Source organism: Dipodomys merriami, unplaced genomic scaffold, assembly GCF_024711535.1.
Source record: "Dipodomys merriami isolate MVZ:Mamm:240054 unplaced genomic scaffold, mDipMer1.0.p SCAF_2, whole genome shotgun sequence".
Classification (NCBI taxonomy): domain Eukaryota; kingdom Metazoa; phylum Chordata; class Mammalia; order Rodentia; family Heteromyidae; genus Dipodomys; species Dipodomys merriami.
The window spans coordinates 12,340,551-12,353,587 of record NW_027203381.1 but is presented as its reverse complement, the minus strand read 5'-3'; the positions used below and the strand labels follow the sequence as shown (position 1 = coordinate 12,353,587).

Sequence of the window (13,037 nt, the reverse complement as noted above, 5' to 3'; positions counted from 1 at the left end):
GTGGGATCTGGACTTGTTAGGGCTTAATGAATATACAAGTTCTTGACCTCTCCAAATTTCAGATTTCCTCAGATGATAAATAAAATCCAGCAGCTACCCCAGAAATTGTTTAAGGAGCCAGATACTCAGTAGCTCATGCCTAGCTATTAACAGGCCGAGTTCTGAGGATCACAGTTTGAAGACAGCCTGCAAAGATAAATCCAATTTTATGTCCAATTAACCAGCAAAAAAGCTGGACGTAGAAGTGGGTGGCTCGAGTGTCAGAACGCCAGCCAACCTTGAGTGAAAAAGCTAAGCAGGAATGTGAGGTCCTGTATTCAAGCTCCAATATCAGCATGGAAAAAAAACCAACAAACCAAAACCAATGTTTAGAATTTCAGTGGCTAAAGTACTTACTCACTTAACACAAACTGGCACACAAAAAGTTCTGTCACACAAAGAAGGGTTCCCCTGTCATTTAAATCTGAAGTAGAGCAGGAGCCCATCTTCCACTCTTTCATCTGCTCCCTTCCCTTTAGTCAACTGTGAATATTACTTCTTAGTACTCTGCTACCTTCTTTACCACCTGCTTTTATTTCTGCTTGCGTGTTTCCTGCTATGATAAACTATATTTCTCACTCCACGCCCACCTCTCCATCCCTCTTGGAAATGCAATGCATAGATAATTCCCTACTAGAAATGGCACTAATATCACAGTGGGGCTGGGAAGGTGGCTCAGTGGTAGAGTACTTGCCTTGCATGCATGAGGCCTTGAGTTTAATTCCTCAGCACCAAATAAGCAGAAAAAGCCAGAAGTGTTGCTGTGGCTCAAGTGGTAGAGCTTTAGCTTTGAGCTGAAGAGCTGAGGGACAGCGCCTAGGCCCAGAGTTCAAGCCCCATGCCCGACAAAAACAAAGCAACATCAACAACAACAAAAAAAACATTCATATTAGCCCCAGACTAAAGAATCAAGCACAACATGTGTAGGAAGAAGCAGAAGGAAAGTAGGAAGAAAGCAAAAAAGGAAAAAAAGAGAAAAAAAGGAAGGTAGGGAGAAGCAAAGCAAAGTAAAACTCCTTAACAAGGGTTTTAATAAGTAGCTTTAGGAAATGAGAAAAGGAAGCACAATGTACTAATGTAGACTTCCAAATTCTGCATGGCCCTACAGACCTACACACCCCAAGGCCAGGCAAGCCAGGAAATCAGGCAAGCCTGCTCCTGACCTGCATCAGGGAAGGGGAAGCCCAGGCAGGTTCAATGTCCTCCAAAACCTCTGGGAGCCACCAGGAGATCATGTCCAAAGATGCAGAACAGAAGACCTGAGTCTGAGATGGGTCAAAAAGTGTCCCCATGACAGAGAACTGACAATGACAGAAACCAAGGAGAGATAATGTTTCCTTCATTCATCCTTCTTTTCTTTTTGTAAAAATAGAGATATAATTCACCATTTTCAAGCTGAACAATTCTCATCACTACCTAATGCTATATGCTTTTATCTCCTCCCTTCTCTCCTGGCAATGAATCTACTTCCTGAGTCTATGCATTCACCTACTCAGGACACTGAAGAAAAATGGAATCAGCCAACTTGTGTCTGATTCCTTTAGGTTAACATAAAATCTCCAAGGTTCATCTAGCTCCCTCCCTTACAAAGGGCTATACTGTGCAGTACAAGATGCTCTGTAATGTCCCTGGCCTCTGCTCACACACTCAACCAAGTTGTGACAAGTTTGACATTGTCAAATTTGTCTCAACCCCATTGAGAATCATTGCCTTATTAAACTAAGTGGCTGAAGATGTCAACTGTTACAGAACTCTTTTATACAGGTGTGCTATCACTAGACCAACAGTGGTGTTGAGTTTTCTTGTTATCTAAAAATTCAGATCCATCACTTGGTGAAACTATAATCTTCCCTTCATCTTTCTACCTAGACCACCCCTCTTCTCCTGGTATCCTGTCTTTTACCCTCAAGATCTGTGACTTACAATAAATCAAGTGCATTTTCCCATGGATTGCTGCCAGTTAACAGATTACTGGTTAAGAAACCCCAGGCTAAAAAGACTTACCTAAGCCTAGAGGGTATCGATGTGCAAACGGGATTTAGAGCTGTGTTTTTCATCTATAACACCTGAGCTCAGACAAGAGTGCCTTTAAGCAATGTTACTCTGCCCAGCTCACGGTTTTGCAAACCCACGGTGATGGGATACATGAAAGAGATGCACATGATTTGAAAATGCCCAAATACACATGCACTTAATTCAAAACTGTGCGGTGCATGAGGAGTGGCGCATTAGCGAGCCCGAGGCCCACTCGGTTCCATTCCAGAATGTGAAGTGTGAAGCTTTAGTCAAGGGCCTCTGCCTCGTCTCCCTCCCAGACAGAGCACACCTGAGACCAACGTCAGACTGGCCATGTTCCCTTTGTCTGAATGGAAACATATTTTATAGTTCACTTGAAAAAGTTGAAATGTTTTGCCATTTGTATTTTCTGGGACTCTCAAAAAAGGCAGTTTTTCCTTTGAACTATTAAGCCAACATTCTAATAATAGAAACTTAAGTTCACAATGAAAAGAAACAATAATATTATTCTACTGAATATCAGCATCAAGAAAAAGAAACAAAAATCCTAGCTCTTTATTAAACCTAAGTATTTATTAAATCTAGATATTTATGCTTCCTATAGAACAATGTTTGGCAAACTACAGCCACTGTACCACATTTGCCCATATACTTATACATTGCCTGGTTTTGTAAATAAAGTTTTATTGGGACACAGGTCTACTCATGTGTTCATGAGCAGTAAAAAAATAAAGTATGGCCCACAAAACCTTAAACTGTGTTACTTAACATTTCATGGAACCACAGAATAAGTCTGTAGACCCTAATCTGGTACAATGCCTAGTCTAGCTTCTGGTCCAGCTCAGTATAAGCCTAAACAACATGCTGCCTCACAAAAGGTCTGCACTGGCATGATAATGAGAATACTCACTGCATCAACATCTCTACTACAGAAACACTAGAAAGAACCTATGCCTGTAATGTTTGGATAAATTATTAATTAATTTATTTATTTATTAAAGTACTCCTAAGCTATTAAGGAGTATAAAAGAAAATCTAATCTGGGCACCAATGGCTCACGCCTGTAACCCTAGCTACTCAGGAGGTTGAGATGTGAGGATCACGGTTCAAAGCCAGCCAGGGCTTTAATCTCCAATTAACCACGAGAAAACTGGAAGTAGCATTGTCGTTCAAGTGGTACACAACTAGCCTTGAGCTGAAGAGCTCAGGGACAGCACCCAGGCCCAAAGTTCAAGACCCATGACAGACTAAATAAATAAATAAAATCTATAGTTTTATAACGTAGTAAATAACATAAAAAACTGGTACAGTATAGTCTTATTTTAGTAAGAATATACTCAGTTAATATTAATAGAGTCAAGATACTAGGTATTAGGGTCATCATCTTTTAATCTTTGTTTCCTATGTGTGTGTTTCTATTAATCTTGAATAAATATGATATAGTTGCTTAATAGAATCTACAGCATATATTTAGATTTTTGTGTGGTTTTTTTTGGCAGCACTGGGGATTTAACCTGTGGTCATACATGCTAGGCTATCACTGAGCTACAACCCCAGCCCAATCCTTTTATTTTTCCAATTTTAATTTTTGAAACAATCCTGCTAAATTTGTATGTGGTGGCTTTAAACTCATAATCCTTCTGCTTCAATCTCCTGAGTAGCTGGGATGACAGGTATATATGTACTACCAGGCCCAGCTTGATTTTAGATTTTTACTTAATTTTAATTTTTTCTTTAGTCCTGGGGCTTGAACTCTGGGGCCTGGGTGCTGTCCCTCAGCTCTTCAGCTCAAGAATAGAGCTATACCACTTGAGCCACAGTGCCACTTCCAGTTTTCTGGTAGTTAATTGGAGATTAAAGCCTGGGCTGGCTTTGAACCGTGATCCTTAGCTCTCATCCTCCTGAGTAGGTAGGATTACAGGCATGAGCCACCCGTGCCCAGCTTAATTTTAAGATTTTAACATCAAGGCTATTTATACTATTTTTCCTCCACAATTCCACATCAAATCAGTTCTTCAGTTTACATTACTACCATTCTAGCCTCCAAGCGCTAAGGTGGGAAGAAAGGCCAGTGGGCAGGAGAATTGCTGCCCTGCTGGCATGCTGCCAGCCTGTGATATCTGCTTCATACCTTCCTCACCAACTCCATCTTCTAGAAGAACAAAGTTGAGAGGAGATGATTTAGGCCCTACTCCTAACCAACTTCAGTTTACTTGGCAGTCAATCAATGAACTCATGATCACAACAAAAAGTAACAAACACAAATATGGAATATGTAACATCTTCCAGAATCAAATTCTCCCATGATTTGCAGACTGTATTCAACTAACTTCCTTAAAGAAAAGCCTGTGGTGTTTAAAACTTGCAGTTCAACAAACATTGAATACAAGCCAATTCCTAATTTTCCAATTCCTAATTTGCCAGGCTCTCCCAGATCCTTCCCTCCTTGGTAGAATTTGTCCACTGATGTCTGTGGTCATAAAGAGCAAGAAATCCTTCTTGATACTGAAATCAGATGCATACCTCTTTTCCGGTTGAACTTGAGGCGCTGTACTTTTGGCCCGATGAGCTGTCTCTGTGGTGGCTGCTGCTGCGGTTCCCAATTGGCACTTCCATGGCTGCTGGACCCCCGAGCCGCCATGTACCACTGTGACAAAATGAAAGTGCTAGCATGAAATCTAGCTAGAAAGTAATTTCTTTTGAAGAGGTCCTCAGGGCACAATTCCTAGCTTTAAAATTTAAAGCTGTGATGGCAGAGGTAAGATCTGTAGCATTTCTCTGCAGGTGGGTACTGGTCTCTCTGGGGGCCTGAGGCAGAGGCTTGTGACCCAGAATAGCCATAGAAGGACCTGCGGGGAGGCATTCTAGAAGCCACACACACCTCCTGGCCTGTCTTGCCTGCAGATTTTGCTACGATCCCTTGCAAGAACTGTGGCACATTTGCAATGCTACTGATGGCAGAATCATGCCGGGGGGAAGGCGAACAGCCCACAGAACAGGTAAGGAGCTGCTGATTTAGGGAGTGGACATTGGGCCAGTTCCTGTGATCTGCAGATCTCATTTCTGCTTCCAAGAAGTCTCTAGCAAAGCACTAGTACTGGAAGCCCCAGTCCTGCCTTGGACCCTGACAAAGGGAGACTCTGTTATATGGGCTCTGTCCAGCACTCCTCTTATACACCTCCTCCCCACATGGCATATACAATCTACACAACCAAGGAAACCTGCCTCCCCCAGAACCCACATCCCACAATAGACCAGTATCCCAGGCCCCAGGAATCACCTGACCCCTCTCCCCCACACTCCCACACACACTCATACGGGTCAGTATATGTTTCCTTCCTCTGTCCATGCTGCTGGGGACAGATGGGACCCACCAGTGTAAGCAAATCTTGACCTATAGGTGGCAGGAAAGAGCTGCTGGTGCAAAGAGAAGCAAGAAAGCCTAAAGGTCGACTTTGCCAAGGCTTCTGCATTTCTGTAGTGTGGGTAAGTTCAACAACTCACTCTTCAGGGAGGATCACTAGGAAGGTCTATTTGTCCATGTCAAAAGATAAAAAAATATTCCAATTCCTTAGCCTGCTTTCCCCCATGTGATATGTGTGCCCTGTGGATACACCTGACTCGGGACCCACAAGTTAGGAGGGAGCCTGGAGTAGCTACCTCAGAGTCCAAGTGCCATACTTAATTGTAGCATGCAGTGAAACAGAACTCGAGTAGGTATTGAGGAGGGCAACATGGGGCAGTTGCCAGGTGCCCGTGCTGTGAACATCATCTCCTGCCCCACTTGAAACCACCACTGAGAGACCAACTTGAAATCAGTCTCCTACCCAAGTCCTACTCCAAAACAAAACTTTCCCTATGACGAATCAGGCTGTGGATCAACTAGGGCTGACTCTGAATTCAGCTCTGGTACTTACTGGCGGTGGGCCTTAATTATCACCAGTGTGACCAAATTGTCATCTTTCTGAGCTTAAATTCTGCCAACTACCAAACATGACCTTGCTGCTGGAATTCTTGTGAAGAGTAGTGAGGTGAGCTGTGGTTTCTCCCACATTGTAAATACTAGCTTTAGTTACATTTGTAAGTTTCATTCTAGAGAATAGCAACCATTGTTGCTCTGATTTCTTAAGTTTTGGCAGTACCTGGAATTTGAACTCAATGCTTCTGCTTGATAGGCAAGGGCTCTACCACTTCTACCACATCTCAAGCCCTTGTGATTTTTTTTCTTTTTCTTTCTTTTGCTCCCTTTTTTTTTTTTTTGTTATTGGGGCTTGAATCCAGGGCCAGGGTGATATCCCATAGTTTTGTTTTGGGTTTTGCTCAAAGCTGGTGCTCTACCATTTAAGCCACAGCCCCACTTCTAGCCTCCTGAATAGCTAGGATTACAGGTGTGAGCCATGAGCACCTGTCCTGATTTCTTCCAAACCACCCAGGAAGATAGTTTCTCCGGGCCACTTGGATTTCCTTCTATTCAGACTGTTCACATTCCCCAAAGAGTCAATTACAAGAGCTTGTGCTGAGCTTTGCATTTCCAGTTTGGCTTACCAAGCCAAGGTGGAAATAAAATATTGACATAAAGATGCTTGGTTGCACTCAAATGAAGTCTCAAACCAACACACTTATTACATTAAGTGAGCTTAATTCTGAACTACATGATGAGATTAATCATGTTCTTAAATCATGTCACCAATTCCCTATACAATGAGCTTGCATCCAGTTCCATGGGATTTGAGGGTAGACTTTTGGTATTTTGTAACTACCCTACCCCTCATGAACTTTTCTTCCTGAGAACCTACAATAAACAGTGGAGAGGAAGCTGGGGTGGTTCTCTGACCCAGTAGTTAGGATTTCCTCCTATGGTTGGGAAACTTGTAGCTTTGCAAGCTGCTTAAATATTGTCTTGCCCTTACAAACTTCTCTTCTTCCTGGATGACCAAATTCTTAGAGAAAATAGTGATGGCACTAATAAGGGATCCTTCCCACTGAGGACTTAGGGCCACCATCCCGAACCAGAAGGACATCTCACTTCTGCATGTTCTCTTACAGCATGGAAGCAGAGAAGGAAAAGCAGGGAGGGAGGAAAGAGGTAACAGATAGGGTAACTATGATCAAAGCACATTATATGCAGGTGTGAAAAATGTCACATTGAATCATTAATTGCAGTGTTTCTTTTTTGCACTAATAAAATAAAAAACAGGGATCCAAGTCATCTTAGAAGCTCAGGCTACGACAGTCTTTCCTTTGCCCCCCCCCCACCCTCCTCCCCCTCCCCCTCCTCCTCCTCTTCTTCCTTCTTCTTCCTTCTTCTTCTTCTTTCTTCTTGTTTTAGCTGTTAGAGAACTCACCTGATTTCCCAGCCAGACCCACAATGAGGGGTACTAGAAAATCTTCCCAAGCATCACAGTACCCAAGATCAGGACCTGCACCCCTGGCTGAAGGATAGCATAACACAGTTAGCACCTTGTCTATGGTCAAAGGCCTGGGACTGGTGAGTAATAGGCCAGCACCAACCACACCCTGGACAGAAGGACCTACTTGCCTGAAGGGGGCTGCAGATTGTGAGGTGGGAGAACTTGGCTTTTGAACTTGCTTGGTGCCTACCGAAGACAAGTCTGGCACTGCCTGACCAGTATTAAATTGCCTCCTGCCCCAGGTCCAGAAATGTCTGGAAATTGAGTAGACTATAGGCCAGAAAACCTGCTTTGTCAAAACTAAGCTAATCTAACCACTAAGTTGCCCATCACTGGGATCCTTACTGCTTCCATCTTGATTTGAAAGTGAATGGGAGCATACCAGTAATACCAAAGCAAGTTTTCTCTAGGACTTGAAGTAGAAAATGACTCATTTCTTAGAAGAAGGTTTTACAACTGGGAAGACATTTTCCTTAAGCTCTGAGACTTGGTGCAAGTTAAATACCTTTCCTGAAACTTTCTGACAGTTAAATACTTTTCCTGATGTCAATCTGTGAAACAGAAATAATCATGGATTGCTTCCAAAGTTGTTAAGATTAAAGGTATTAGACTAATCAGAAAGTTGTAGATCAGCTAGGTGCTGGTGGCTCATACCTGTAATTCTAGCTACTTGAGAGTCTGAGATCTGAGGAATTTGGTTCAAAATTAAGCCTGGGCAGCAAAATCTATGAGACTCTTACAAGTTGTAAGAGCAAAAAAAGCCAACCAAAAGAGTGGGGCCATGAGTTCAAACCCAGAACCAACAACAACAAAAACAAAAATTCTAGATCACACTAATTCTTCAACAAATATTAGGTTCCATGTCAGAACAATGCTGTATGTTCCAAGGGATACTAATGACAAATAAGAAAAGGATAACCATTATCCTTCCTGCCCATCCCCCTCCCCCAACTGTCCTAAGTTCTCAATGAAACAATGAACAAACAATCAGGAAAAAAAAAAACGAGATATATCAAAACTATTATTAAAAAATAAAGAATCATTTCAGCTACTCAGTAGGTAGAGCTTGAGGGGACCAAAGGTCAAGGCTAGCCCAGGGAGAAAACACTATACTCTAGCTGAAAAATAAAAAGCAACAATAGCTGGAGGCATAGCTCAGAGTGCTACAGTCCCTTACTAGCCAGTGCCTGTCTAGTGAGCACAAGGCCCTGAGTTCAAATTCTAGTACCTGGAGATGCAGGGGTGGGGAATGAAGTTAAACTAGTTTGCAGATAAGTTATAACCTGGAAAATGATGGAAAAACTAAATATCAAAACTAATGAAGCATATGGTAGCCACTTAAAATGAAGGCAGTTAATGCATGGAAACGTTTTTGTTTTTTTTTTGGCCAGTCCTGGGGCCTGAACTCTGGGCCTGGGCACTACCCCTGAGCTTCTTTTGCTCAAGTCTTGCACTCTACCACTTGAGCCACAGCACAATTTCCACCTTTTTCTACTTCTGTGGTACTGAGGAATTGAACCCAAGGCTTCATGCATGCTAGGCAAGCACTCTACCACTAAGCCACATTCCCAGCCCATGGAGGCTTTTTTTATGTGAGTATAAAGTAATATTCCATGACAGGTTCTGGTGCCTCGGACCTGTAATCCTAGCTACTCAGAAGGCTGAGATCTGAGGATTGTAGTTCCAAGCCAGCCCAGAAAGGAAAAATCTGAGAGACTCTTATCTCCAATTAACCACCAGCAAACCGGAAGTGGTGCTGTGGCTCAAGTAGTAGAGTGCTAGCCTTGAGCACAAAGAGGTTCAGAGACAGCACCCAGGTCTTAAGTTCCAAGTCCCACAACCAACCAAAATAATAATAATAACTTTTATTATTAAAGTAATACTTCAGTCTGGCCTCTTAAAGAATGCCTTCTGTCTGCCTTAGAAAGTTGATGCTCACTATACCTTTGGTCCTTATTATTCTAATAAAGGTGTCTGTCTCATAATACAAGTTGAGAGCTGATTCTGGCTAATAGGGGTCAGAATGATGAATGATGAATTAAGAAACTCCTTTGAAATGTAGTCAGATGCATAATATCAGGATCTTCTCTGCGAGAGTCTTTCAATCCAAAACTGTAACGTTACGGGAGTCTGTGCACCTACTGTGTGCAGGTACCGTGCACACCTGCCTGCCTCACCTGTCTTCCTAATCTTCATGGCGAGCCTTTAAAGTATTACTTTCTCCCACATTTACCAAGCCACGTGGGGAGCCATGGTCAATGTGTCCTTGCTTAATGTGATCCCAACCTGGTAGGTTCCATCAGCTCATCCAGCGGACAGAACTGACATTCATGGTGTGTACCAGACACCTGGGAGACGCTGGAAGTGGAGGTGTGGCTCGACTGGCAGAACGACAGCCAGACTAGGGAGTGAGGTCCTGAGTTCAAGTCTCGCTACTATCACTCACACACAACCGACTGAAACACGTGTCTCACTTGTTCTACAGCTATCTCCAGCCAGCACCAGCCCCAGCTGCCATGGGGTAGTCCCGCGGGCTGGCAGAGGCCATGGCAGAGGCCCATGGGGGGGTCTTCCAGGCGGCAGGCCGTTCGCACACCTCCCCACAATCCTCCCCGCCGCGCGGGCTCCTCCGGCGCGCCCGGCGCCCCCTGGGGCGGGCGGGGGTCCGGTCCTTCCTGGCGGACGGTCCTCGCCGCCCCCTCCCGCAGCCCGGGGGCCGGGCGCTGCCCGCGGCCAGCTGCCCACCACTCACTCCCGCGGACACGGGGACCGCAGCCTCGGTGGCCGCCGCGACCCCGCCACTTACGCGGACCGCGGAGCCGCGCGCCGGCAGTTCGCAGGGCCGCAGCCATGTTTGTGCCGGCTGGAAGCATTTCCGGGGCAGCCTCGGCCCAGAACCCGGGATCCTCCTGCGGCGGCGCCCTCCGCAGTCGGCCGAACCCGGTCAGCGCTCCCCACGGCGTCCCGGGCCTTATCACGCGTGGGCACGCCCACACCCTCGCCGCGAGCCCGCCCATTTGCTGTCGAGGCGGGGCGGGACCTGATAAGACACGCCCCCCTCGGGGAGCCAGCTCATTCGCTGCCGGGGCATGGGCGGGGCTTCAGGGGCAGAACCAGGCAGGGACAGCCCTTCTCTGAGAATCTGGGCTTCCGGCTCCGTCCACTGCGTGAATCTAAGACCTTGGGCAGAGCCAGTGGCCGGCTCCCAAACCGAAGGTTGGGGTGCAAAAGTCCTGCCTTCCGGTTTCATGTGCCAATCTGGGCAAGGTAGGAACAGCAACCACGAGTCAGCAACTTTCTAGACATTTCCATTTCAATTACTTACAGGTGAACATGCTTTTATTTCTCCAGTCTGCAGCTGTGCACTGTTTTTGTTTCCAGAATAGTTTTATATTAGACACTTACACCATTATTGCGTTTCTCTTGCAGCTACTCTCTGTAGCAGTTTGATAAGCGAGACCACAAAACAAACTAGAAGTGAAGGAAGCCCAGTGCAGGGCACGGTACAGGCCTGTAATCCTAGCCACTCAGGGGGCTGAGATACGAGAATCATGGTTTGAAGCCAGCCCAGGCAGACAAATCTCCGATACTTATCTCCAGTTAACCAGCAAAAAGCATGAAGTGGAGTTGTGGCTCAAGTGATAGAGCACCAGACCTTGATTGAAAAGGCTAAGTCAAGGCCGACTACCAGCCCTCCAACTCCCATAAAAAGAAAAATGAAGATTAGGCTGGCAGATACCTTTCTTGAAGGGAGTAGTAAGATGTGTCATGATTACTTCTGTCCACTTTCTCAATTTAGCAACCCTGTCCCCAAACTTGCACACACAGGCAGCTGAGAACAAGCACACCACAAATGTCAGCAGTTATAGCCATTCCTACACGACTATACATACCACTGCCAGCGCATCCTGTCCATATATGTCCAAAACATTGTAAAGATTGTAAAACCAGCCCTTGGTACAGAAAGATCTTAGGCATCATTCATTCTTGAAGTAATAATAAGCACCTACTATGTACACTGGAAAAAAGCAATGAACAGACCATCCAGGGGCTTATATAAGGTTTGGGGGGAGAGAGAGAGAAAAACAATCAGGACATGGATGACTTGCATTAGGAAGAATGAAGCAAGGTAGAGTAGGTGAGCGTGGGCATTATAATTTTAAACATGAACCAGAGACATGCGCACTGATGTTTGGGCTAAGGCCTGAAGGAAATAGGGAAGCTATCTATAAAACATTCAGGGAAGATGAAGCCTAGATCACACTGAAAACCAGTTTTCTGTAGCTAAAATATATGTTCTTGAAATAGTTTACTTATTAAAAATAATCCTATGTCACAGGCAACATGTGGCTCATCACGGAACTTCTTGTTCTCATTGAGCCTTGGGCTCTGAGTTCCCACTCAAAATCCTACCTCTATAAATGAGGTAATGCCTTATTCACATCGGGCATAGCGAATCATACTTCTGTGCTTGTAACCAGTGGAGAAACCATGTCCTTGGAGTAGGAGGGAATTAAAGCATGAAGTGCACTTCCCTGGGGACTTCAATGAACTCTCTTACCCCTCTCTACAGAGCCTGTACTCTCTTTTCATTTTCAATAAACTTGCTTCTTTACTATTAAAAAAAAAAAAAGCAGCTAAGCATGGGTGGCTCATGCTACTCAGGAGGATCACGTTTTGAAGCCAGTCTGTGCAGGAAAAGTCTGTGAAACTCTTTTCTATCTAAAGCCAAAACTCTTTTTTTCCTAAATAAATTACGTAAAAAGGCTATATAGTCCACACTCAGAAATGCTGTGCATAATGAAGAATAGACAAGAGCAGAGAATGAGGAAAGGCTCAAGGGGGTTAAGATGTCTTGATCTATGTGAATCTTTATTATCACCTTCAGGAGGTCCTGGGTAAGACACTCCTCTATCCTGGGAGCTAAGGCCCCACCTGCCAGACAGAGATAACCGGGGTGTCTGGCCTCTCCCAGGGGGAGTGCTGATGATTAGTGACAAAGCAGAAAAGTGCTGATCTCACAAAAACAACTGCAAGAACAGGTTAAACTTGCATCTGACCAGAGAAAGAAAGATGTTACCAAATATGCTAGCAATATAATAATAATTATAGAAATATACTAGCATTTGTTATATGAATTAACAAGTTTCACTCATTTTGTTTACATTTTATTGACTTTAAAACTCAAAATTCTGGGGCTGGGAATATGGCTTAGTGGTAGAGTGCTTGCCTAACATGCATGAAGCCCTGGGTTCAATTCCTCAGTACCACATAAACAGAAAAAAAAAGCCGGAAGTAGCACTGTGGCTCAAGTGGTAGAGTGCTAGCCTTGAGCAAAAAAAAAAAAAAAAGCTCAGGGGCAGTGTCCACGCCCTGAGTTCAAGCACCAGGACTGGCCAAAAAACAAGAAACAAAGAAAAGTAAAAGTCGGGCGCCGGTAGCTCATGCCTGTATTTCTAGCTACTCAGGAGAGATCTGAGGATCACTGTTCAAAGCCAGCCCGAGCAGAAAAGTCTGTGAGACTCTTATCTCCAATAAACCACTAGAAAACCGGAAGTGATGCTGTGGCTC

At 44.5% G+C, this 13,037-nt stretch overlaps 1 protein-coding gene across 2 annotated transcripts in view; it reads right to left on the bottom strand.

The window, feature by feature from the left end:
• Positions 1-10,421, bottom strand: part of Fech (ferrochelatase) — a 36,255-nt gene extending 25,834 nt beyond the window's left edge. For both annotated transcript variants that reach the window (XM_070029062.1, XM_070029063.1), the window contains exons 1-2: positions 10,273-10,421; positions 4,579-4,702 (exon numbers count right to left, since the gene is read on the bottom strand). In XM_070029062.1, the coding sequence (XP_069885163.1) occupies positions 4,579-4,702; positions 10,273-10,339 (191 nt within the window). In that variant the 5' untranslated portion in view covers positions 10,340-10,421. The remainder of the gene's footprint in view (positions 1-4,578; positions 4,703-10,272) is intronic.
• Positions 10,422-13,037: the final 2,616 nt, after the last annotated feature.